Source organism: Panthera pardus, unplaced genomic scaffold, assembly GCF_024362965.1.
Source record: "Panthera pardus isolate Hobbes unplaced genomic scaffold, ASM2436296v1 HiC_scaffold_8, whole genome shotgun sequence".
Classification (NCBI taxonomy): Eukaryota; Metazoa; Chordata; class Mammalia; order Carnivora; family Felidae; genus Panthera; species Panthera pardus.
Genome location: NW_026527013.1, coordinates 32111865 through 32137624, shown reverse-complemented (window position 1 = coordinate 32137624; position 25760 = coordinate 32111865). Strand labels below are relative to the sequence as shown.

Genomic DNA, 25760 nt, shown 5'->3' with positions numbered 1-25760 from the left:
CTGAGTAGTTAATGATGGCTGATCAACTAATGGATTAGTGAGGGCTGCATTGAGAACCCCCCATTTAGACTTTCTATATACATTGATTTATAATGCCTGACCTCATTCTGCAGAAAAGAGTACCATGATCAATTTGTAATGTTTGATGATATGACATTGACCATGGCATGTGGAAAACCGGGGGCAGTGGAACAACTCATCCAATCCCCTTTTCCATACCCCGCAAACCGTTTCCAAATTTCTTTCCCTGTGTCCGTTTACTAATACTGACTTCACTATGAAATTGGTAAATAAATTGATAACATGAACAGATGCTCCCCAAATCACCACTAGAATCGGGTTGGGTGGGTGGGTGTTTCTTAAGGGCCGGAGGAGACACAGGACAGAGCCAGGATCTTGACCACGCTGGGTAGGAAACTTAGCAGCGGTTTTATTTCGTTCATTTTCCTTTCAGTGCTCCAAAAGCTGTGACGGTGGCAGCCAGAGAAGAAGGGCGATTTGCGTCAACACCCGCAATGATGTACTGGACGATCGCAAATGCGCACATCAAGAGAAAGTCACCATTCAGAGATGCAATGAGTTCTCTTGTCCACAGTGGAAGTCAGCAGACTGGTCAGAGGTAAGATAAGAGGACTCTTATTTCCTCAGGTCATCTGTGGTACTTTGAGTCTCTGCGGCTCAGTGCAACCTAAACCTGCTGCACCTTTCTGCCCCCTACCCCGGAGGAAGCAACTGTGGTTCCCCATCTGCCCCATGGCTGCCGTACAGGATGTGACTGGTCCACTGGTGACCTCAGAGGCGTGGTGGGTTTGGCCGGATCACCCACTGTGATAGCTTCTGTTGGTGATTTTGAAGTTCCTGCGTCTTACCTTTCCTCCTCTTTGAGCCCCTGCTAAATCATTGTAAAAGAAAACAAGGGCTTTGTTAATCCGAAATCTGTGCTGGCTTAGAACTGAAGTTAAAAAGAAAAAGAAACAAAAGAGGTTTTCTACGTTCTCGTCTGTGAAATAAGATCGTTCAACCCCAGTAAGTAACCTATTGGACTCACCCATCCAGTTGCTAGTGGAAAACTTAGAAAAGAAAGGACTAGTTGAGGGTTCCAGACTTTTACCTGTCTCATCCCTTACCTGATGAAGCAAAAGGCAAAGCCTCATTGCTTAGCACAGGTGGCCCCAGGACAGCAAGAGAAAGAAGGAAGAGCCTTTTTCTTGCTTTTATGGTGCGGTATTAACACTCACTATTAACCCAGACCAGTGAGAGTCTCACCAAGCAGGTGACTGCCTCCGTCTTCTTTTATGGGAGCAAGGGGAAAGGAGAGCAGAAGTTCCCTTACTTGGGGGCCAAGTCAGGAATGTGGGGAAAGAGGTTTCCCTGAACAACTTCTGTGCCCATTTCCTTATCTCAACCATGTAAGCACAATATTAACTGTTTCCTTTCAACAGCAAATAAAATACGAATCTTAAAAGGATATTATAGATGCCCCTGAAATGGCTGAGAGTGAATGCATATGATTAACAGTGTCTGATTCCTGCACAAGTTAACAACAAACCCACTGTTTTTGTTCTGTTAACAAGCTGCCTTAGCTTAAACTCCAGTGTTTGGTTTTAAAAAGATGAAAGAAGGTAGTGGGTTAAAGTTTTACTTAGATAGCTAATGATAGCTAAAGGACCACTTCAAATCGAGTAACCAACCTTTGCAAGAATACTTGGTAAAATGGAGGTGGGGGGATGCTAACTATATATTCAGTATGATGCAACATTCCTTAGCTTAAAAACCTGGGAAGAAAACAGCAAAATGTTAATAATGATTATCCCTGGGTAGGGAGATTTTTTTTTTTAATCATTATAGTTTTCTCCTGTTTTTCTGTATTTTTCAAATGTTCTACAATGAGCACGGATAATGATAAGGATGATATTTAACATTTATTAAATGAACATATGGTAAGCACTTTATTTGGATTTTTTCGGTTAGTTTTCACAATTCTTTGCATTGGATACTACTGTTATCCCCACTGTGCAAATGAGAAAACTGAGGTACGGAGACATCACTTGTATTGGTACCTATAGCTGTTTGTGTTGGAGTTAAAACCCAGGCTGAGCCCCACACCTAACTCCTGTGCTAGGAAACCATGAATGTTGTTTTTCAGTACAGATGGTCCCCGACTTCCGATGGTTCAACTTCGCAATTTTTTTTTTTTAACTTTACGACGGTGTGAAAGCAATACACATTTCGTCAAAATTGTTCTTTGAATTTTGAATGTGGATCTCTCCCCGGGCTGGCTGTCTGTGGTCCATACTCTGGTGAAACTGGGCAGCCGTGCAATCAAAACCATATGAGGGTCAACAATGGATATATCCACAACCATTCTGTCCCCGCACAACAGCTTTATTTTTCACTTTCAGGACAGTATTCAGCAAATTACATGAGATAGCCAACACGTTATTATAAAAGAGGCTTTGTGTTAGACGATTTTGCGGAACCGTAGGCTCATGTGAGTGTTCTGCGTACGTTTAAGGCAGGCTGGGCTACGCTATGATGTTCCGTAGGTTGGGTGTATTAAGTGCATTTTCAACTTAGGATATTTTCAACTTACGATGGGCTTACCTGGATGTAAGCCCACTGCAAGTCGGGGAAGTTCTGTATCTCGTGGCGTAGTGCTGTGCCGAGTTCATTCTGTGCTTGACACCGTCCAGAGCCTTTATCAATACAGAAGGAGTGAATGAATGAGTGAATGAATGAACGCATGAACGAGAGAAAAATGAGCCGTGCCGTATTTACAAATTGCTGTGGGAGAGGGCGCATCTGTTCCTCCTGATTACCCGTGAATAATCCCTGGGAACCACAACACATTGTTCAGAAACACCCCCGATTGTCTGTGCTTTTTATTACAGTGCCTGGTCACCTGCGGAAAAGGACATAAGCACCGCCAGGTCTGGTGTCAGTTTGGGGAAGATCGATTAAACGATAGAAGCTGTGACCCTGAGACCAAGCCAGCCTCCATACTGACTTGTCAGCAGCCAGAATGTGCGTCCTGGCAGGCGGGTCCCTGGGGACAGGTATTTTGAACGATAAAAGTTCTTAACTACATTCTTTCCTTCTTATCTGGAGAGGGCTTGCAGAGGGGCATTCCGGTGGTGGGGATTTAACCGCTGTGTCTCGTGACTTGCACTGGACCTCCATGGCGCCAGATCGAGCGCAAGACGCACTGCAGCCATTCTGCCCCAGGTCTGGGGGTTGCTGCTTTCCCCGCTGGAGCTGGTTATTCCCTCTGTAGATACGCGTGCAAGTCTTCGTGCACAGATTCCCACCAGATCTCCTGTCTGGCTGATGTTAATCTTTTTTTTTTTAATGTTTATTTATTTACTTTTGAGAGAGAGAGAGCACGTGTCGGTAGCGTAGGGGCAGAGAGAGAGAGGGAAAGAGAGAATCTCAAGCAGGCTCCGTGCTGTCGGCACGGAGCCCGATGCGGGGCTGGAACCCACGAACTGTGAGGTCATGACCTGAGCTGAAACCAAGAGCTGGGTGACTGAGCCACCCAGGTGCCCCCTGATGTTACCGTCTGGCATGCGACTGTGGGTTGCTACGGAATGGGGTCCAGTGCCTTTGGCAGGGGGTTCTGGACCGGGATTTGGAAGGGATGTTTTGGCTCCCGTGTCACGGTTCCAAAGCTCACCTCTCATAAACCAGTCAGACACTTCATACAGAAAGAGCGTGATCAAAAGTTGCAGAATCATCTCGCTGTGAAAGAATCTTTCCCATCGCCTAGTGTGTCGGTTCCACAGTCTGAACCTGAGCTATTCTTAAAGGAGAGACTGGAAGTCTCCCTTGGGCTCACATCTGAGAAGCCACTGCTCTTGAAATGAAGTCCTTCCCAATATAGAAGCAAAAGCATTCTGGGTACTATTTAAGTAGCACTCCAAGTTCCCGAGAGAAGCGAAACAGCTGTCTGCTGTCACTTGTGCAATCTCCTGAAGAATAACTCTCCCTCCCCGCCCCCCTGCCCAGCCGCAACCAGTCTTCTCATTTATGTCTTCATTTCCAAGATGCATGCAATAAATGAGAGCAGCTTTATTACTACCCCCTTACAATTTTTATGAACCTGATGTTCTTCTGAACCCTCCTGTGGTACAGCATCGCTAGTCAGAATGGCTGATCATATCTGATTACACTAACAAGGAGAGTCTCTTACACTCCTAAATCCAGCCTCCTTTTTTGTCAACATCTGCGTAGCTCTTAGGGAACGAGAGAAAGAGAGAGGGAGAAAGAGAACCCAGCTCAGAGTCACTGAGAAGATTTGCGTATAACATCTTTTACAACTGATGGGCGTCTTTTTATCCTTGTCTACACCAAACCATCAGCGCACCAAGCCACGTTTCTGTGTGTCTTTCCTTTCTGTGGCTCCTTAATTTTCCATTATGCAGATGTACCGTATTTGTGTATCCATTCATACCAAGCTGGACATTTGGGTTGTTTGTACCTTTTGGCTACTATGAATAGTACTGAGATGAATATTCACGTACGAGTATTTGTTTTAGTACCTGATTTCAGTTCTTTTGGGTGTATCCCAGGAGTGGTATTGCTGGATCGTATGGGAAGCCTGTTTTGCTCTCTTTAACTGCCAGTTTTGCACAAAACCCGTACCATATTACATTCCTACCAATAATACACAAGGGTTCCATCTTCTCTACTCCATCCCTTTTTCATTATGCTTATTATATTCCCCCTTTTACATTATGGCTCTTGGTGGGAGTAAAGTAGCATCTCGTTGTAATTTTGATTTGGCATTTCCCTAATAACAAATGATATTGAGAGTCTTTTCATGTGCTTTTTGGACATTTGTGTATCTTCTTTGGAGAAATGTCTATTCACGTCCTTTGCCCATTTTTTAAAAGTTTGTAATTATGGTTAAAAAAACCACATAACAGGGGCACCTGGGTGGCTCAGTCGGTCGAGCGTCCGACTTCGGCTCAAGTCACGATCTCGCGGTCCATGAGTTCAAACCCCGCGTCGGGCTCTGTGCTGACTGCTCAGAGCCTGGAGCCTGTTTCAGATTCTGTGTCTCCCTCTCTCTCTCTGACCCTCCCCCGTTCATGCTCTGTCTCTCTCTGTCTCAAAAATAAATAAACGTTAAAAAAAAATTAAAAAAAAACACATAACATCAAATTTACCATCTTAGCCATTTTTATTTTTATTTATTTATTTTTTCAATATATGAAATTTTTTGTCAAATTGGTTTCCATACAACACCCAGTGCTCATCCCAAAAGGTGCCCTCCTCAATACCCATCACCCACCCTCCCCTCCCTCCCACCCCCCATCGACCCTCAGTTTGTTCTCAGTTTTTAACAGTCTCTTATGCTTTGGCTCTCTCCCACTCTAACCTCTTTTTTTTTTTTTTCTCCTTCCCCTCCCCCATGGGTTTCTGTTAAGTTTCTCAGGATCCACATAAGAGTGAAACCGTATGGTATCTGTCTTTCTCTGTATGGCTTATTTCACTTAGCATAACATGCTCCAGTTCCATCCATGTTGCTACAAAGGGCCATATTTCATTCTTTCTCATGGCCACGTAGTACTCCATTGTGTATATAAACCACAATTTCTTTATCCATTCATCAGTTGATGGACATTTAGGCTCTTTCCATAATTTGGCTATTGTTGAGAGTACATCTTAGCCATTTTTAAATGTACAGTTTAATCGTTCCTCTTTTCCCATTTTTTAACAAGGTTGGCTTTTTGTTGTTGAATTGTAGTTGCTCCTTATAGTGTGGATTTTAACCCTTCATCAGACATATGATTTACAAATAATTTCCCCAATCCCATGGTGGGTTGCCTTTCTACTCCGCTGGTGGTGTCCGGTGATACAAAAATTTTTAACTGTGATAAAATACAACTTGTCTTGTTTTTTCTTTTGTTCCCTGTGCTTGTGGTAGAATATCCAAGAAATCCTTATCCAAGAAAGTTCCGCGTCATGGAGCTTTTCTATTACCTTTTCTTCTAAGAGTTTTATAGTTTTACCTCTTATGTTTAGGTCTTTGATCTATTTAGGGTTGATTTTTATAAATAGCATGAGGTAGGAGTCCAGCTTTATGCTTTTTCATATAGACAGCTAGTTGCCCCCAACGTATTTGTTAAAGAGACTATTCTTTCCCCCTACTGAAGGGTCTTGGCATCTTGGTTAAAAATCAATTGGCCATAGATGTCCAGGTTTCTCTCTGGACTCAATTCTATTCCATGAGTGTATATAACTATCCTTATGTTAGTACCACACTGTTTTGGTCACTGTAGCTTTGTAGTGAGTGTTGAAATAGGGGTATATTGAGTCACAGACAAGGGGTTGAACCCCTACACATAGAATTTCAATGGGAGATGGAAATAATTCCAACCATCGTTAAATATAATTTGTGCAGAGCAGGACTGCCCACTTTAACCTAGGTTCTTTGGGTGGTAGCCTTCTGCTCCACTATGATGGAACTACTTTTTTTCTTATAGGACATTATGAGGAAAGTTAGGGAAAGAGAAAATTTGCTAACGTGTGCATCCCTTTTGTTGTATTTCTTTCCCTCAGTGCAGTGTCACTTGTGGACAAGGATACCAGCTGAGGGCAGTGAAGTGCATCATTGGGACTTACATGTCAGTGGTCGATGACAATGACTGCAATGCAGCCACTAGACCAACTGATACCCAGGTGAGTCTCCGTTGTCCAGCCCAGTGATTGGCTTTGGGCAGTAGGATGCCAGAATTTCCCAGTGGTTCAGTCAGAATGGAAGTGCTCTAATGGGTAAGCGTGTAGGTAGAGTAACCAGATGATTAAGTAAATGGTCCAGATTTACCTGTTGGCTATATTTTGAATCTAATATTTGGACATACAAGTTTCATTCTTCTCTGGTTATTTGAAGTGTAGGTAGGTCTGATTCTGATTTTTTATTGGCTAGCAAATGTTGATTGTTTGGTCTTGTTTTCTTGAGCTCAGAGGTTTTTTTTTTTAGTGATTTTAATGTAGGGCTGAGCAAATAGTGTTATATGTTCAGGCAGCAACTTGCTAGAGCTGGCTCGTACCATCGTACCATCTCACAGGAGCGGATTGGTGAATGTTCAGGAATGTTGCGAGCTAGTTGCTAAATGTAGACACTAGTAAAAATTGAAAATATAAGCCTATAATTAAGTAGATGATATTTCAACAAAGCAGATAAATACTCAAAACTCACATTTTTCCATTGCTTTACTACATTTTACTATTATCTGTGACCTTGAGGTTATTTACATTTACATGTGTGTCCATGTGGTGGGAATATTACATAATGGTAAGCTATTGCACATCTCTTCCCAAGTCTGTGTTCATCGACCTCAAGCTGGTAGTTTGAAATTGGCTGTGGTGAGAGTATTTACACCACAGGAATCAGCAAATGCTATAATTGAGGGTTAATTGATTATTTTTAGACTTAAGAAAGTGATGGAGAAAATGATACTCATATGCAATCTACATTATGTTTAAAAGAGTCTTCTGTCTTTAACTGTTACATTGGAAATAACACATACAAATATCAAGGAAATATTCTTCTGGTATTTGGACATTATTGTCTGATTCGGCGTAGAAGTCATTCACGTCGTTGGTAGATGAAGTTCTGACATAGATCTTGTTTGTTCCACTTTCTCCTTACTCTTCAACATAAACAAAATAGCAGCTCTCATTCATGTTTGAAGTGCACTCATTCAGCAATTACAACCATAGTTTGGCAACAGATTCAAGAATTCAACAAAAATCAGCGACAGTATTCTGTGAGACTCAACTGGCTATGTGGAATTTAAAAGAGAGCATTGTATATTTTATTACTATATGTAAATTGTGTACTATACAGCCTTTGTATCAGTAAACTTTGTGATAACCAAACAAACATATGTATACATATATAGGTGTATATGGGCATGTAATATGCGTGTGTATACATGTAAATACATTTCTACAAACACACACACGCACTCCTTTTTTCTCAAGAGAGCCAGCTGACCATTACTGCCACTACTTCCTCTTTATGGGCCATGATTTTAGCATCATTTATGGAAAGAGACTATGTAAAGAGAAGACTTGGGTTTCTACATCAGTTTTGCTAACTGCCGAAGACAGGACTTGAACCCTGACCGTGCCCAGAGCTCACGCTCTAAGGCCCCCTTTGGCCAATGTGCTGATTCCATTCTGAGGGCCCTCATTCTGTCTGCACTTCCACATGTATTGTGAATGGATGAAAAGTGCCAAAAAGTACAGGAATATGGCAGTGTTGTTCATGTTGTCACTGATCGATGATAAAATACCACTTGTGACTTGTGTCCCCTTTATTATCTTTTTTTTTTTTTTACTTTATCGAAATGCTCTAAACCACCACAGGCTAAATGCCTGCGAAATGTTAGCTATTCCATCTGAATAGTCATGAACTGAGGATTTAGCAACTCCCTTAGAGATTCAGAATACTCGTTTCTCTCTACATTATTCTGTAATATTCAGTGGAGTACAGGGTGGCTCCCACAGTTGAAGCATATGGACCATTTCTTCACTGTGGGAAAAGTTTCCTGTGGTTTTCTTTGGACCACCGGCAGAAGAATAGGCAGGGTCTGGAGCCAAGTAGCGGAATTTCCCCATTCAGTTTGTAAGCTCCCTAATGTCAGGCTCGGTCCCGAGCTCACCACACTTTGCACCATGCCTGGCACATTCAGTAATTTAATGGATATGTATTTAATCAAAGAGTATTTGCTAAATTGTGAGCAAGTACGTACTTCTGTTTCCCCATCTGTAAATCTGAAAGTATTATCTACACACAAATAACCTCAATTCATTATAGGGATTTCCTGAGTGACTGAAGAGTGTTATTTATATACATTCCAGGCATTGGCATATTGAATAGACCTCTTATCTAGATTTGACCATCAGAACCTCGGGAGTTCTCTTTGGGTAAACCTAGAAAGCCAGTTCATGATTAGCAAATTCTGATTAGGAAATTAATTGAAATGTGAAAACAGAATTTGGTCTTTGGAATTTTTAAAAATTAACAACTGATATATATTTTCTATTTTGAGAGAGAGAGACAGAGAGCAAGTCGGGGAGAGGGGCAGAAGGAGAGACAAAAAGAATTTAAGCAGGCCCCATGCTCAGCGAGGAGCCCAAAGTGGGGCTCGATCCCATGACCCTGGGATCTGACCTGAACCAAAATCAAGAGTTGGACGCTCAACAGACTGAGCCACCCAGGCACCCCAACAATTGATAATTTTGAAAGGATATCCTTTTCTTTCTTAACTTACGTGCCATTTTGCAATCGCTTTTTTTCTTTCCACATGGACAGGCAAATAAATATGATATTAACAATCACCAAGTAAATCCCTGCCCTATATCAGTGCATTCATGAGGTGACTCAGATTATACCCCATTTTACAGTTGAAAAAAACTGGGGCCGAGAGATGCCATGTGATTTTCCCAGAATTCTGAGGTCTTAGAATTCTTCACTCTTATATTTTTATTCACCTTGACCCTTAAAGTGTGCATTGACTTCAAGGTAACTTTGACTTTCTTCCCCCTCTCCCATCTAGGACTGTGAATTACCATCTTGTCACCCTCCCCCAGCTGCCCCGGAAGGAAGAAGAAGCACGCAGAGTGCGCCAAGAACCCAGTGGCGATTTGGGTCTTGGACACCAGTAAGAAATAGATGGCAGACATAGAGAGGGTGGGAGGGGAGGAAGAGGTTCTCTGACTTGACTGTAGGAAGTGGGTTGCTGTCCAATGAACCATCGTGTCCAATAACATCCCTGCATTATCTTACTTCAACACCCAGTGCTCAGCCACTTGTGGAAAAGGTACTCGGATGAGATATGTCAGCTGTCGGGACGAAGACGGCTCTGTGGCTGACGAGAGCGCCTGTGTGACTCTGCCTAGACCAGTGGCAAAGGAAGAATGTTCTGTGACTCCCTGTGGGCAGTGGAAAGCTTTGGACTGGAGCCCTGTAAGCGAGTGGATTCTTGGGAATTGGGAAATGACTGGGGGAACCATAGAGGATGACTAACGACAGGTCACAAATGTCAATGGGTACTGTTTTATAATTGGACTTAGTTTATGATTTAAATTATTTTGCCTCCTATGTGTGCGGCTGGTATGAATCTTGGCCGGATGGGCAAGAAATGGATGTTGTTAAAATGTGTAAGTCAACGTGCAGTTGACTGATGCCCCATCCTGTTGGGTTGACTGGAAAACCCGGTGTTGATTGGGTCACATCGGAATGTAATAGGCTTGTGGAGCACCAAAAGTGCCAGGGAGAAGAGGGGGAGTCAGGAAAGAGCCTCTTACCTTGAGTCTGGGCGCCTCCTAGAACCCAGACTCTTGAAGTTCAGAGGTTCTTGGCTTCTCTGTCAAGAGTGGGAAGTGGGAATCCTCATCCAATGCTATGGGCTCGGCCTCCTGTGCACACCAGGCACCATCTATGGGCTTGTGCAAAAGTAGAAAAACCTTCATTTTCAGGCGGCACCTGCCTTCTGCCTTGCAAAAATCCCAGCGATAGGGAAATATAAAGCTTAGGATAGGTGAGGAGAGGCCATCAGGAAAATAGAGAAGTAATATCTCCATAAGTATCATAACGTAAGTACGAAATTTGAGCGATAGATTCAAAGAGAGCCGTGTAAAAATCCAGATCTTGACACATACTGGCTGCATAACCTTGAGCAGTCTGGTTAAAGCCTTTGAACCTCAATTTCTTCTTCTTAAAAGACCCAAAAGAGTACCTATCTTACAAAGATGTTGTATTATTTGAGATTGCCTATGTTAACTGCTTAGGACAAAGTAGGTGCTCAATAAATGATAGATAATCTCACTCTGATGCCTTGAGCTTCCAGTCCATCCGTCCGTCCATCCATCCATCCATCCATTAAATACACCTGTCTGTGCACCAGATATTTGTAAAAGCTTAGTGTAGAAAAAGCAATGAACAGCAAATAAGAAAGTCTTAGCCTTCATGAAGATCATTCTGATGGAGGTTCCAGTCAGTCAACAAATAAAGAGAGATTTAGCAACAGACACTGACAAGTAGTAGAAACAAGTCAAGCAGCATAATAGCATAGGGAAAAATGGAGTATGCTTTTAGACAGCGTGGTCAGAGAAGGCCCGATAGCACGCTGAGCAAGACTTGAATGAAGTGAGAGAGTGAGCCATGTGGGCATCCATGTTGTACGGGGAAAGATAGCAGCAGTTACAAAGACCCTGAGTAGAGAGTGTTCTTGGCATGGTCAAGAAACATCCATAAGACCAGTTTGGCTGGAGTGCAATAAGTGCTAGGAGATGGGTCGAGGAGGTCGCCAGTGGCCATATCACAGAGGGCCTCCCAGGCCAAGGTACGGACTTTGGACATTTTTCAAAGTGAGTTGGGAAGTCACTGGAGGAAATGGCATGATCTTTTATTTGTAGGTGTCATAGTTGCTGATACGTGGACCACAGACTAGGGCTGCAGGGAGGGGTTCGACGTTGTAAACAGGAGCCCAGCTGAAAAGCCATTGCGGTACTCCTGGCAGGGGAAGGTGACAGCAGACACGGTGGGGAATGGATGGATTGGGGTATCTGTGACGACTGAGCTGACAGAGTGTCTCAGTGAGATGGCTGCAGGGTGGGAAGACAAGGGAGCAGACACGGATGATGCCAGAGTTTGGGGTCTGGGCAACCGAGTGAACGCTGAGCCACTCACAGAAAACGCACACTGATGGGTTTGTGCCTGCCAATGACCGACCCTTTCTCTTTCTGGGTGTTCAACGTAGTGCTCCGTGACATGTGGGCAAGGCAGGGCGACCCGGGAAGTGGTGTGTGTCAACTACAGTGACCACGTGATTGATCGGAGTGAGTGCGATCCAGACTACATCCCAGAAACCGACCAGGACTGTTCCACCTCACCATGCCCTCAGCGGACCCCAGACAGCGGTCTCGCTCAGCACCCCTTCCAAAGCGAGGATTTCCCCCCCAGAAGCGCGGGCCCCAGCCGCACCCATGTGCTTGGTGGAAACCAGTGGAGGACTGGCCCCTGGGGAGCAGTGAGTATTCCCTGAAGTCCTTCTCTACTTTGCTTTCTTCTCCTTCGCCCTTGCAGCTTTGGGGGCAGACAAACTAGAAACACCTCTGAAGCCCTTTTTTCTCACAAGGGCTTGGCCTTATACATTCCCATTTGTTTTGGGTGAACCCTAACGGGTTCATCACAGTCCCTGAAAAGTTGTCCCCCGATAGTGCCTGCAGGCCACCTAGAAGTTGCCTTAACTGGGGGGGGGGGGGGGGGGGGGGCATATCACAGCTGGACAACAGCATCAGGTGGCTTCCTAGGAGGTACCGTGAGGGCCAGGATGATTGATCCCGGAGGCGGAGGCGGCAGGCAGCTCTTACCTGTAAGGAAATCAAAAGGACAGAGGAAGTTTTCTGATAGGGAGCTCTTAATGAAAGTGGTTTTCCTTCTTGCTGTTTTCTAGACGAGTGCAGTCTCAAAGTGGCGTGGTCCATGCATAATTTGTAGTAGTAGATCATTGTCCTGGACTGAGGGGAATCACTGGTCCAGATAATTCTGTGCTTAGGGGAGCAGTACCAGAATCTAACGGCGAGCAGCACAGGCTCCGAGTGAAGGTGCCTCTGTGTGAGCCAACGACCTACACTTTCAGATTTTGAGATATTTAGCATGCCCCCTAGTCTCAAGGAGCCTCAGTTTCCTCCTTTGTAAAACAAAGTGAACAATTCCAGCTCTCCTGGGTGGTTGTAAGGAACACATGTGACGATGGAAATAAAGTGCTTTGCGCGCTGCCTGCCCCAGAGTGAGAATTTTCTCAGTATTCTTATCATTGCCCTTCACGTGATGAAGACCTTGAAAAATATTGAATTTTAGGTTTTTCACTAAATATTTTTCGCAAAGTAATTATATTGTGCAATACTGGGCATGTCTAATGGGACTGCAGGAGGGGTAAGAGAGCAAGGGACCCCGCATAGGTGTGGGAAGTCGGAAGATGTCTAGTAATCACCCCGGGGTCTTCGTTCTAATTGTTTACTCTCAGTTTCCTTCGCATACCACTAATTGTGTTTAATTATTTCTGAACTAAAACGCATTAGAAGGAAGCTGCGTGCTTCCCACTGTGGTTATGTTTCAGTAAGTGAGTTTTTCTTTCCTGTGACTACTGATGAGCCGTCAGCCATTTCCACCCAGTACAAGTATTGGATGTCCGCAGAACGTCTGCCATATTGCCCAGGACCTTCGCCATCTCATTCTCCTTGCTGGCTTACCCCTTCCAGGCTTCCTGGGCCTGGGTTAGAAGAGATTTGGGTTCAGAGAAGTTAACAGGTGATCACAGGAGGTAATCACCGAGTGTCCCGCAATTTTTCGGATTGGAAAATTTCCAAACTCATGTGCGTTCTAATGATAGCACTAGAACTCTTTCAAACAAAATTTTAAAGCTATTCTTACTTGCGACTACATTTGGAGATGATGCATTCTTTTAAAATTGAATGATTCTGCCCTTGGGCAGTGTTCCAAATTAGGGAGGATTAGGTAACCTTTTTGCAGCAATGGGCAATGCCTTTCTTTTCCTCATCGTGTTTTTGTTTGAGGACTTTTTTCCCCCCCCTAAGTTAAGTGAGGCTGAAAATGGACAATGTGATTTTTTTGCAGCTCTAGCCTGACCTGCTTCCAGAAGGTGCATGTTTGCTTGGTGCAGTACACAAACCACGGGATTCTTCCTGCTTTCCATGGCAGGAAAGGCAGCAAAGAATCTTCAACACTAGAGAATGGGAATCTAATGTTTTCAGTGGATTCTGGAGTAAATACCTCAATTTCTAGTACATTCCTGTATAAACCTGGACCCTGTGTGAGGTTTGCCCCCTGTTACCAATTAGGGGTCTCTGGTTGTGAACAAAAGAAACTGACTCTTTCAAGTGAAAACAAGACCAACAAACAAAACTTTTCGTTTGGCCCCGGTAGAGGCAGAGACCAGAGCACCTTCAGGGATCTAGCCTCAGGGGTTGGCAAATCTTTTTGGCAAAGGACCAGATAGTAAATATCTTGTGTGAGGCGGACCATCTAGTCTTTGTCACAACTAATCAGCTCTGTCGTTGTAGCACAAAAGCAGGTGTAGACAATACATAAATGAGTGGGCATGCCTATGTTCCAATAAAACTTTATTTATAAAAGAGGGAGCAGGTCATATTTGGCCCTCATGCTGTGTCTTGCCAGCCCCTATCTAGATGGAACGGTAATTAGAGGGTAATTTTTGTAGGGAGTTTCTGTCTTAATAGATCCCTCTTAACGCTCATCTACCCTGCTTAGGATCTAAATTCTCAGGCAAGTCTCACTGGCCCTGCTTGTTTCACTTGCCCACTCAGTGATCAGGGAGGGGCATAGTATATTAATACATATTCTCCCCCAAGATGACATCCCTTGGGGGAAGAAAGGTTCATTAAAGGAGAATTGGGCTGCCAGATATAAGGGGAAGTGTGCTAGGCAAGTAAGAACAACAGATGACCACCACCTCCTACCCCTGCAGAGACCATTCCTTCTCATTTTGGCCAGTGTGGATGATAGGTACAGGGTTTTTTCAAAGAGATGTTTACCTAAGAAAATATGTCATCTTAAAAGTACAGGAAGATTGTTACCAAAAGAAGTCCAGAGTGAAATGCTGCAACATGGAAGAGAACTAAGAATCCCTGTTAATAAAAATAAACATTATTTAAATGGCCATATTGAACCTGGAGAAAAATGATGTAGAGCCCTTTACTTGTCTATGGGATTATAAAGCCCCAGACAGGCCCTGGGTTCAGATGGTTCAAGACTGTGCTATGTAGTTCCTTGGCCCCAGCTGAGCACTGTCTCCATCTCTTTGGTCAGATTTTCAGTAGGAAACATCTTATTCGTCACTGGACAGCCACTGGAGTGGTTGGCCATAGGTCAGGTGACCAGCCTTGCTCCATTCAAGCATATTGGAGGCAGGGTAGCATGTGGTTTATAGAGCTGTTGTTTCCAGTAACGTTAATTGAACCAGGCTGAATATCCTGTGACTGCTGCTATGTGAGCTAACAGGGACACAAGTTATGGCACTGAACCCTCTCAAGGAGCTTACCACACTTCATTGAAGCAGTAATGTTCACAGGTGACAAAAGAATGAGACAAGATTGTATTTTCAAGGGAAGAACTCAGGGGCCAAAATATATATTACAAATGCACTTACAATATGGAAGTTCCTTCCTAACATTATATATTTTGGTTCCCAAACAAAGCCAATTAAAATAATGATTTTGTGTTTCCTGTTACGTCCTAAGCTGTTTAAAAATAGAAAACAGGGGTGGCTAGGTGGCTGAGTCAGTTGAGTGTCCAACTCTTGATTTAGGCTTAGGTCATGATCTCACAGTTTCATGAGTTTGAGCCCCACGTTAGGCTCTGTGCTGACAGGATAGAGCCTGCTTGGGATTCTTCCTCTCTCTCTGCCCTTCCTCTGCTTGCTTGCTCTCTCTCACAATAAATAAAATAAACATTAAAAACATTAGACATAGAAAACAAGTATTTTCAAGTTTAGAGTCATTATACCAGAATCCTCCGAGAATAGAAATGGCCTTTTTGTAAATCAAAAATTGCCTAAATTTTTTTTTAACGTTTATTTATTTTTGAGACAGAGACAGACAGAGCATGAACGGGGTAGTGTCAGAGAGAGAGGGAGACACAGAATCCGAAGCAGGCTCCAGGCTCTGAGCTGTCAGCACAGAGCCCGACGCTGGGCTCGAACTCACAAACTTGTGAGATCATGACCTGAGCCGAAGTTGGAGGCTCAACCGACTGAGCCACCCAGGCACCCCAAAAATTGCCTAATTTTTTTCTCAGGCAGAAGTCATAAATCTGTTTTCTGGCTCCACATTTTAAAATTATACCCGATGTATTTTAAAGTCACCCGTAATTTGTCTGAGATGGGCAGAGAAATTGAAATTCGGTCCAACAATAAGCCAAAAAATATATTCAGAGCTTTATTTGGAACAATCTGACCAGCAAGATGCATTGTTTGCACGTATTTTGAAATAACCCTGGTTTGAGCTAGGATTCGACAGAAAGCACAGATCAGCCATCAGAACCCAGAACAAATGGGACACTGATATAGCTCAGTTGGTGAAGCATCTGACTTCAGCTCAGACCAGGATCTCACCATTTGTGAGTCCAAGCCTCTCTTTGCCTCCAGCTCGGAGCCTAGAACCTACTTTGGATTCTGTGTTTCTGTCTCTCTCTGCCCTTACCCTGCTTGCTCTCTCTCTCTCTCTCTCTCTCAAAAATAAATAAAAATTAAAAAAAAATTTTTAAAAGAACCCAGCACTAACAAAAAAAAGTTGTCCAGTGCAGTTGGAAGCTTAATAATTCATGGGAATTGCGTTGCTTTGAGGACAAGTTGCTATTTTATAGGCAAACTGATTTTACAACTTAGGGGTCACAGTGAAGGATACTAGCAAACACATTGGTTTTCAAAAGATAAGGACATTATGGAAAGAACAAAACCACTCAAGATGTAGATAAATAAGAGAACTATGAAAAGCTTGTGTGGGAAATTAGCTGCACTGCAAACATAATTCTGTGACAACCAAGAGAGGGAGCGTTAGAAAGTGCCCCTGAAGAGAGGCTTGTCAATGTGGAATCCAATTAAGGTCCTTGGGGAAGTAAAAAATAAATTAAAAAGCAAATCTTGCTGCCATCAGCCACTAAAGTCAAGGCTATTCTGAAGAGAGAGACGGGAACATTCCCTGCAAGGAAATGATGTCTTAGTGACGTTCCGCTACGCTTTGGGTAACCGAATGAATTAATACCGAAGTTGACTTTCAACAGTGGTGTCTCGTTAAGCATGTACTTTGACCTCTGTGTTGAAGTCAAATGTTGGTTCTAAACGAGCATTTGGATTTTGAAAAGAAAAGAGTTTCTCAATAGGCTATGGTATCTGTTAACACCTCTGTACTTCTCAGAGCTGCAGAGAGGTTAAAAGAAGACAGTAAATGGAATTGCTTTGGAAGACATTATCACGCATGGGGCATCTTTTGAACACTTCGCGAGTGCCGAAAGTGTGCAAGGGAGAGGCCCTTTTTCTGCCCTCCCGGTTTTTATAAGGCATGCCCAGTAAACAACCCCACAGAGTGGAAGTTCTCATAACTGCTTTTTGACCACGGTGGGAAACTTGAGAACGGATTCTGTCACATTTGTCTCTGACTTTCCAACCAGCTGCTTTTCGGGTCGCTGAGATGTCGATCGAGGTAGGGATTAACCTGTTGACTGATATCTGATGTGTTCAGTGTTCCAGTACCTGTGCTGGTGGGTCCCAGCGACGTGTCGTGGTATGTCAGGACGAAAATGGATACACTGCAAATGACTGCGTGGAGAGGATAAAACCTGATGAGCAAAGAGCCTGTGAATCTGGCCCTTGTCCTCAATGGGCTTATGGCAACTGGGGAGAGGTGAGAGTGAGCCATCCTTTTGCATCTCCTTTGGAAAGAACACAGAGTAATTTTGCCGACCAAACTGTGCTGTTGTTCGCAATCTATGTTAAGGGAGAAGAATGAATTCTGGTGAGAGCTTCTTGATTGGGGATTAACCACGAGACCTGTCTTAATTCCAGACCATCTTAAAAGTACAGTCATGACCCATGAGAAACAGCTTAAACACATAGGAGAGGAAAATTAGGAAAGCACACAGATAAATGCTAGGCTAGATTGTTTGTTAACCTCTGCTGATTAAAAATTGGACACTTTGAAGGTAATTGGACATATGTGTTAAATTGGTCCACGAAGACGTTGCCATCCCTTTCATAGTTTGGGGCTGTTTATAATTTACGCTTGTTCCCATGGCATAATCATTCTGGTGTTCCAAATCCTTGACGAAACCAGAATGAATAGGTGCTGTTATTCCTACCGGAGGTGATGCGTTCTAATGGTGGACGGGAATAATTAGCTCTACGACCTCAAGTAAGAAAACTCTTCAGCTGTTACCTTTTAAGAGTAATGACCAATGAGGGGCAATAGAGTATCTGGAGCAGACAAAACTGGGTTCCGTTCCCGGTGCTGACTCTTCCAAGCTTTGTCGCCTGGGAAAATTATGTAACTTTACCAAATGTCTGTAGCCTTGTCTGTAAGCGGGAATAATCATGGCACCAACTCACGACCTATTGCATGAGATAGCGCACGACCAATACCTAGCATATATAGTCTCCAAAGTTCGCTGCTATTGCAATCATCATCATTATCCTCACTACGACTACCCTTTATCATTAGGATGACCACCAGTATCAGATAGGGTTTTGAGCCACTCTTTTGTGGAGGGCTTACATGCTTATTGTTTCGTGTTTGATTGACCAAGAATGCATCCCTCTACTCTTGAATCCTCGGAGAGAGCGCATGCTTAAAGCTTGTGGAATTGCTCTGTCTTGACTGTCAACTTTATAAAATAAAACGTGGAGGTCAATGTCTTGCAGACCCCAGTGCCAAGAGGGGGAGAAAGACAAGTGAGAGGGATGGGCGTGTTAGTCCATGCTCCTGGCGAACCCAAATCACGTGTCCCTGGTTTCACATAACCCAGTAGTAATAGGCAGTTATAATGGAGCATTCTGTTAACTTTCGTTGACGGTGCGCCATTCTGGAGGGCTTTGCCGAAAGGCAGGAAGGGGGAGTCAGGCTTTGAGACTCATGCGTTGTGGGTTTCCCAAAACTCCTCACAGAGTTCTGTCCTGTGGGGCTTGTGATTAAGCTTCTGTAATTGGACCAAAGCCAGGAGAGTACACGCATTCACTGGGATGCTTGCTGTCAGCGCAGACCAGATCATTCCAAATTCTGTGGGAGATCTGGCCTCGACACAGCAGGAAAGCCAGATGTCAGTGTTCCTGGATGTGAGCACAGCAGTGCCGTCCAAGAAACACAGCTCGTTCCTGCCTCAGAAGTTCGGGTCTCCCCCACCACATTGTTTATTCATCCTGGGGAAAATCATCATTATCCTGAGATGCGGAGATAGCGTAAAATATCTTAACGTCATAAAGGTCTGGGGAGGTTGGAGTCACTTAATAGCCACAAGTTGGTAGCAGCTTCTTACAAGCTGCCAGAAAATAAAACTGGCTCAGTCATTATTTCCTTTATTTGGTAGTGGGTGGTTTCGGGATTTTTATTGGTTTGATTTTTGCCTCTGTAGACCTCAAAGAAAAGGCTGTAATCTTATCCTAGTCACTTACTGTCGAATTGGCTCTGATCAAGTTAATTAACCTCTTTTAAGCTCCGTTGTCCCGTTTGTAAAATGGGGCAGATAATTATAGTCTCCTCCTGATGAGACAACGCCCACACCAGCGCTTAGTACAGGGGAAGGGAAGCACTCAAGAGACGATGCCTACCGTTAAGTCAGGGAACTCCAGTGTATCGTATATACTAATTTTCGTAACTCAGCTCGGTCCTGCCTAGAGACTTACCTTGCCCAGTGCCGTGATGGAATTTGGTTAAGAAATTGTTCTTAAGGGAAAGAAAGGAAAATTTGTCGCTGGCTGTTCAGACCGAGTGACCACAGCATCGTTTTCCCCTCTTGCAGTGCACGAAGCTATGCGGTGGGGGCTTGCGCACGAGACTGGTGGTCTGCCAGCGGCCCAGCGGTGAGCGGTTTCCAGATCTGAGCTGTGAAATCCTTGATAAGCCTCCAGATCGCGAGCAGTGTAACACACACGCTTGTCCGCAAGACGCTGCCTGGAATCACGGCCCTTGGAGTTCGGTACGGCCCTAACTCTTAATGTTCGTTAACCAAACTATTTGACTAACATGCCTGATTCCAAGGTGTTCTGGGTCGCACTCCTCTGCGACAGCCAGTGGTCTTGCTCACAAGGGCACCCCCGGGACTGTGCTATGGTCTGTGATTGTCCTCATACTGACAAACAGGAGAATTAATTTTTTTGTGGTATTGCCGAAGTGACTTTACAGAATATGTACCTCATATTGGCCTGGGGCCAATGTCAAGAAGTAGCTTCCTTTTTGAGAAAAGCAAGACTGGATAGATAGATAGATAGATAGATAGATAGATTTTTTTTTTAAGAAATGAAATACGTTCACGTAGTTATTAAGCTCCAAAGTGATTTAAACAGACAACTCAATAGCAGACATTCTTTCCTTTCCTAAGCTACAAGAGTTTTGACTTTGTGGGGAAGATACCTGCGTATTGAGGCCAAACCAATTTTTTTTTCTTCAATGACTGTAATTTGCCTCTGTATGACTCGGGTACGACTCTCGACGCAATCACCATAAAGCCTGTGCCCACAAAAAAAAGACTGATATCATTCTGACAACGCAAAAGACCAGCGACAGTGGACTCCATGACTTGGTGCCTTTCAAGGCATCTGAAATGTTCCCTCCCTCTCCCCAAGACACAAAGCCCGTTTGAGGCGCTTTTTTGCATCAGTCCGAGGCTTCCCTTGCTATGGGCTCGCTGACATTGTGAGACAGGTTTTCCACTGTAAAAACTATGCAAACTTCTGGGGCGGCTCTTGGCAAACAGAAGGTCAGCTGGCTACGTCAAAACAATTCTTTGGTTGAGTTGTGTCATAATCTTTGGAGCCGTTAGGGCTGTTTCATGTAAATAGAGTAAACGTTTCTGTAAACTCATTGATTGCACTGAATCGGAATTTAGTATTATATGAAGTCATATCCAGAAGCCTTTTTGGCTGCATAGGGTTCTGAGGGAAAGTCTTAACCATTCCTGAAACCAGATGAAGAACAGATTAACAGAAGTGAAATGTCTAATACCTGTCGATGCCTCTTAGAATCAGGGGTTTCAGGGTCTGAGATCATGTTTGCAGGTAGAACCTAGCCACATAAGCACTGTACTTAGTATGAAGTAGAAAGCCAGAAAACTTTAGAGTATCATCTCTACTGGTACTATTTAGCTGGGCTGCAAGGCTTTCCTTCAAGAGCTTAAGAAATGCCACTCTGAGTCAGATGTATCTTCACCCGAAGCATTTTGTCTGCAATACTGGCACCCTCCCAAAATGAACATTTTGAAAAAGATCAGAAATGGCTATAGAATGTCAGGAACATCCTCTGGCACTCCCAACTTCCCTAACTCACCTTTGACGTATTATTTTTCATGAAATTTCCCCTCTCGAGCCCATTATATTTTTACCTTGTTCGCTCAGCCAACAGCAACACCACCCCAGAGTTGTGTCTCAAAACCTCTAGCCCTCCAAAAAAGTTCTTTTTCTTTAATTTTGACCAAAAAAAAAAAAAAATCTCCTGACCTTCAGAGGTCAGGAGATATTTAATATATAATATATATAATGTATAGTAATATGATAATATATTATATACTGTATACATAGTATATGTGTATGGATACACATTATATACAATATATAATATATGTTATATTGGTTTCCACTGCTGTTCTCCTTGAATGCTTTCTAAATACACCTCAAATTTTTTTTACACAAGACCACCACCCTCCCCCACAGATATTTTAAGAGTTCAGTGCTTAAATTTTAAACTATGATTTGCTACTTTAGCTGAAAATTTTAAGATTTTTATTGTAGTTACTCTTCTTAGGCCTGCACACGATTTTCTGAAACACAGAGAGAAAAAGAAAGAAGAGAGATTTCTAGTGCTGTGTCATTCACAGAAAAGAATACATGGGTTTTTAAAATATTCTTGCTGCCTCTATGATTTTAGTGCTTCCTTTATAAAGTGATCGTTGTTGAAGCATATATTTAAATGCCTCTACAATCTAGGAGCAAGGCCAGTTGCATAAGGCTTCTAGCTGTGATTTAAAAAAAAAAAAAAAGTGAAATCAAAAGCATTCTATTTAAATAGATAACATTTGTAATATATTACTTAAATATATGTGTGTGAGGGCAGTCTTTCAGATTCTTACTGTAGGACTGTGATTTCACTTTCATGTCGATTTTCATGGATGCTTTGGTACAATTTCTGAGCAATTCTAAATTTAAGCATACCTCAGAGAATCGTGTTAATAGCCATAAAACCACTCCCATGGTGCTTCATCATTGTAACTGACAGTGAAATTAACAACAGCAAAAAGTATATTTGAGGTGCTAACATGTTGCTTTCAAGAGAAAGCACACTCCATTTATTAGAGACCAAGAGTAGCAATTAGTCCTTCAGTAGGATTGCTTTCTCTCCCCAGATTTTCACACACTGGCGATAGTGTCCAGAATCAGCTGCGGCCGTGTGGAGTAGGCCTTTTCCAAGGTCAAAATGGAGATAGCCTCATTCAACAGTTGTTACTAAGGAACAATATTTAGGAGAGAAAAGCCACATCATGTTAGCATGGCCTGCCAGTGTCTCTTAAAATGAAGCTTCGGTGAACGTAGGCTTAAGTACCCGTCTTAGACCCTTAGTTCTGGCTCCTGTCATTGCAGATTCGGAATCATGATTTTGAAAAACATCCTCCAAAAACTCAGCCTTTTCTGTCCTCTTTTAAATGTGCCCTTCCACTCTTACTTGGTAACGTTCTGATTTCTAAATCAGGTTCGCACCCTGCTAATTAATGCCTTCCAGTCTGCTCCTGCCGCTTGTGGGAGCGGGCTGAGGGGTTGAACGCACACGTCCCATGGCTAGCGGATAAATTAGAAAGAGAGCTCTATACTGTCAAACCACAGCAGAAGGTAGTTTAAAAATCCGCAGCATTCTCCAGTCAGCAGATCCGTGGAGAGAATTCAAGTAACAAAGGTTGCAGGTGATGTCAGCTCTCCCAGCTGGTCTTGTCGCATTCCTTTCTGCGTTGCCCCGTGTATCTGCTTGCTCATCATCTTGGACCCTGTGCTTCTCCTTAGGAGAAACTGCTTGTTTGGGTTTTTTCGTGACAAACCTAAAAGTGTTCTCTGAGCCTTGCTTTAGGTGCTCTGGAACAACGCTTGTCGACCCGAATAATGAGAATTTATGAGCTCATGAAGGAACTGTGCTTTTGTTTCTGCCTGGCCAACTTACGAATTTGTGTCTACCTCATTTTCATATTAAAGTTTGCAGCTTCCTTAGGTAGGAAGAGAAAATGTCTGACATCAGTATTTTATCACCTCGCTGCATCTATCTCTAGCAAAAATAAAGATTGTAAATATCACTACCAAACTTTCTGAATACGGTTTTATGCAGCCAAGCCTAGTATTGTCTGAATATTTTGAGCAGTACAGATTTCTATGTGTTTATATAATAAAGCATATTTATTTTTTCCATGTTATTTAATTTTATATACAATGTTTAAAAATCAGTGTTTATCAGCAGATTGTAAAGGCAAATAGGCTATGTGAATTAGAAATTCATGTGTATGTTTCTTTGGGTTTTAAAAAGATACATTCGAATTTTGTAAATCCCTTCCAACGTGTCCCATCCCTCTCCCCAGTGTCCCATCCCTCTCCCCAGTCTGAGCGGCCAACTGGTAAACTCTATGTAATTGGATAGTTTAAAATGTGTATTTTAAAAGGATACTTAAAAAAGAATTCTGAATTGGAAATGATGCCTAGTGATATAAACAAAAATATATGAGGCTTAATATTTTGGTTTTTTTTCTTTTCTAATACTGTTGTCCTGATTCATTGAGTCTCAGCTATGAAATATGAATGTTCCATTTATTGAATTTGTAGATAATGATAAAATATAGCCAGAAGACAAAACAAGCGATTAAAAGAAATGGTCCTGAACATGTAAAAAGAGCTAGGTACAGGAAAACACTAACCTAATGTGCATAAATTTGATCACACTTTATTCTTTGTGTTCAGATAACTATAAAAGACTTGAGCATTTGTCAATTTTGTTATTGGTTCACCTGCAATACATTTCAGAAGGAATTTCTTTCTTATTAAATAAAGAAAATATGATCAAAATAATCTTGGAAGTTTTAAGAGAGCCTGCGGTTTTCAAAAAATTATGCATCATAAAGATGATCCCTGATACCTATTGGTTCCACATCCCCTGAGTCTCCTTTTTACATGTAATTTAGTATGGTAACTGAGAGTTAAAAGGACCAAAATCAGATGTATGTGAGTTTGGGGTTTCTGTAAGGTGCCAAATAAGGTAACTTCTCCAAAGCAGATGATGATAGCTAACTTTTCCTGAGTATTTTCTGTGTACCAAGCCAAGTTAAGCAAATATACATCATATTTATCCCCCATGTTACCCCAGGAAGGTGGTGTTTTTATGAATCCATTTGAGTACCTGATCACCTACTATAGTGTTAAGACTTCACTAACAGTATACTGACTATACTAATCCTGCCTAGTCCGACAGAAATAGCCCGTATTCAGAATATGAGTTTTTTAAACTCCCACTTATATTCAATAAAAGAGATGCCTAAAAGTCAGACTCCATCAACCTCCACGTTATTTAGCTAATAGCAACATCATCCATTTGACTCCAGCAACAGAATAATCCACATTTATTCCGATTATTGGTAAATTCCCATAACCAGCACTTGTAAACACTTCAGCTGGTTATGTTTCAGGAATGGCAGAACATCTCTCTTTCATTTTAAAGTTATCACATTAGCCAGATTAGGAGGACAGTATAAAGATTTTGGTCATCAGGAATGTCACATTAAATGCATATGCATTTTTTATAAAGAAAAAGATTTTTCACTAATGAGGACACATCTTAAATACACTGCTGGTGCCTTTAAAAAAATTAAGAAACACATTATTTGGCTCTATCCATACGAAGTAGTGAAAAATAAGGCTTTTTTAAACAAAACATTGTAACATATGAAATTACAAAATACCCGAATTCAGTGTAGATTAAGCCTCAATAACCCACTCATCTCAGATGTGTTCAAAACAAGCAAAACACTGGCCTGCATCTAGCTCGTTGGAGATAAAACTTAACTAGCTTTTTCTCCCCCCATTGTTGACAGCTGATATGTCCTGATAGCTTGACAGATTTCTATTTTTACAGCTTTAAAAAGTCCGAAGATGGGGGAGACAGGGGTAGGAGAGTTATTAGACCATGAGGAGGAGTGTAGGTCCTTTTACTGACTCACGTCAGCGAGTTGTCCTTCTGGAACAGAAAGGAATGAAAACTTTGGAATGTACAGTGGGAGCGAGAGATTGAGTCCATGTCTAATTGTTTAGGAGGGAATCCTGATTAGTAAAGGCAGTTGAGGTAGATTGATTTTACGAAGAGGGAGTAAACAGTTCTAGGTCATTCCTTTCAAAAGGGGAGGGGGAGGCGGGTCACCATTTATTTTTCAGCGAATACTTTTTTATGTGCCTGCTGTGAGCCAGGCACTGTTCTAGGTGCTAAGGATACAGCAGTGAACAAGTCGGAGCTATTCTAGCGGAGAAAGAAAAATGTGTTGTTAAACGAATCAAACCAATTATACGTGTAATTAAAGAACTGACACTTTTTTTTCCTGGCAGCCTCGTTACAACCATCAATATAAAAATACCGATTGCTCTTACTGTGTGTGTGTGTCTGTGTGTCTGTGTGTATTGTGTAATTGTACATTAGCACACAGCTGCTAATGATCTTTGGTCATTAAATAAAAATTATCCATCCTACCTTTCCTTTTAAATGTACAATTACACAATCATTTTCAGTGATAAACGCTCCCTGGCTGATGACACGGAACCTTTAAAAACCTCTTATCAGAGAGTGTTCTTCTATTTATTTATTTATTTTTTAACGTTTATTTATTTTTGAGACAGAGAGAGACAGAGCATGACCGGGGGAGGGTCAGAGAGAGAGAGACACAGAATCTGAAACAGGCCCAGGCTCTGAGCTGTCAGCACAGAGCC

General features: G+C 42.5%; 1 protein-coding gene across 3 annotated transcripts in view; it reads left to right on the top strand.

Moving 5' to 3' along the window:
• The window catches only part of ADAMTS9 (ADAM metallopeptidase with thrombospondin type 1 motif 9), a 161907-nt gene that overhangs the window by 71460 nt on the left and 64687 nt on the right, over positions 1-25760 (top strand). For all 3 annotated transcript variants that reach the window (XM_019469804.2, XM_019469803.2, XM_019469801.2), the window contains 8 exons: positions 455-619; positions 2892-3056; positions 6565-6684; positions 9573-9677; positions 9815-9982; positions 11778-12047; positions 17299-17460; positions 19568-19744. In XM_019469804.2, the coding sequence (XP_019325349.2) occupies positions 455-619; positions 2892-3056; positions 6565-6684; positions 9573-9677; positions 9815-9982; positions 11778-12047; positions 17299-17460; positions 19568-19744 (1332 nt within the window). The remainder of the gene's footprint in view (positions 1-454; positions 620-2891; positions 3057-6564; positions 6685-9572; positions 9678-9814; positions 9983-11777; positions 12048-17298; positions 17461-19567; positions 19745-25760) is intronic.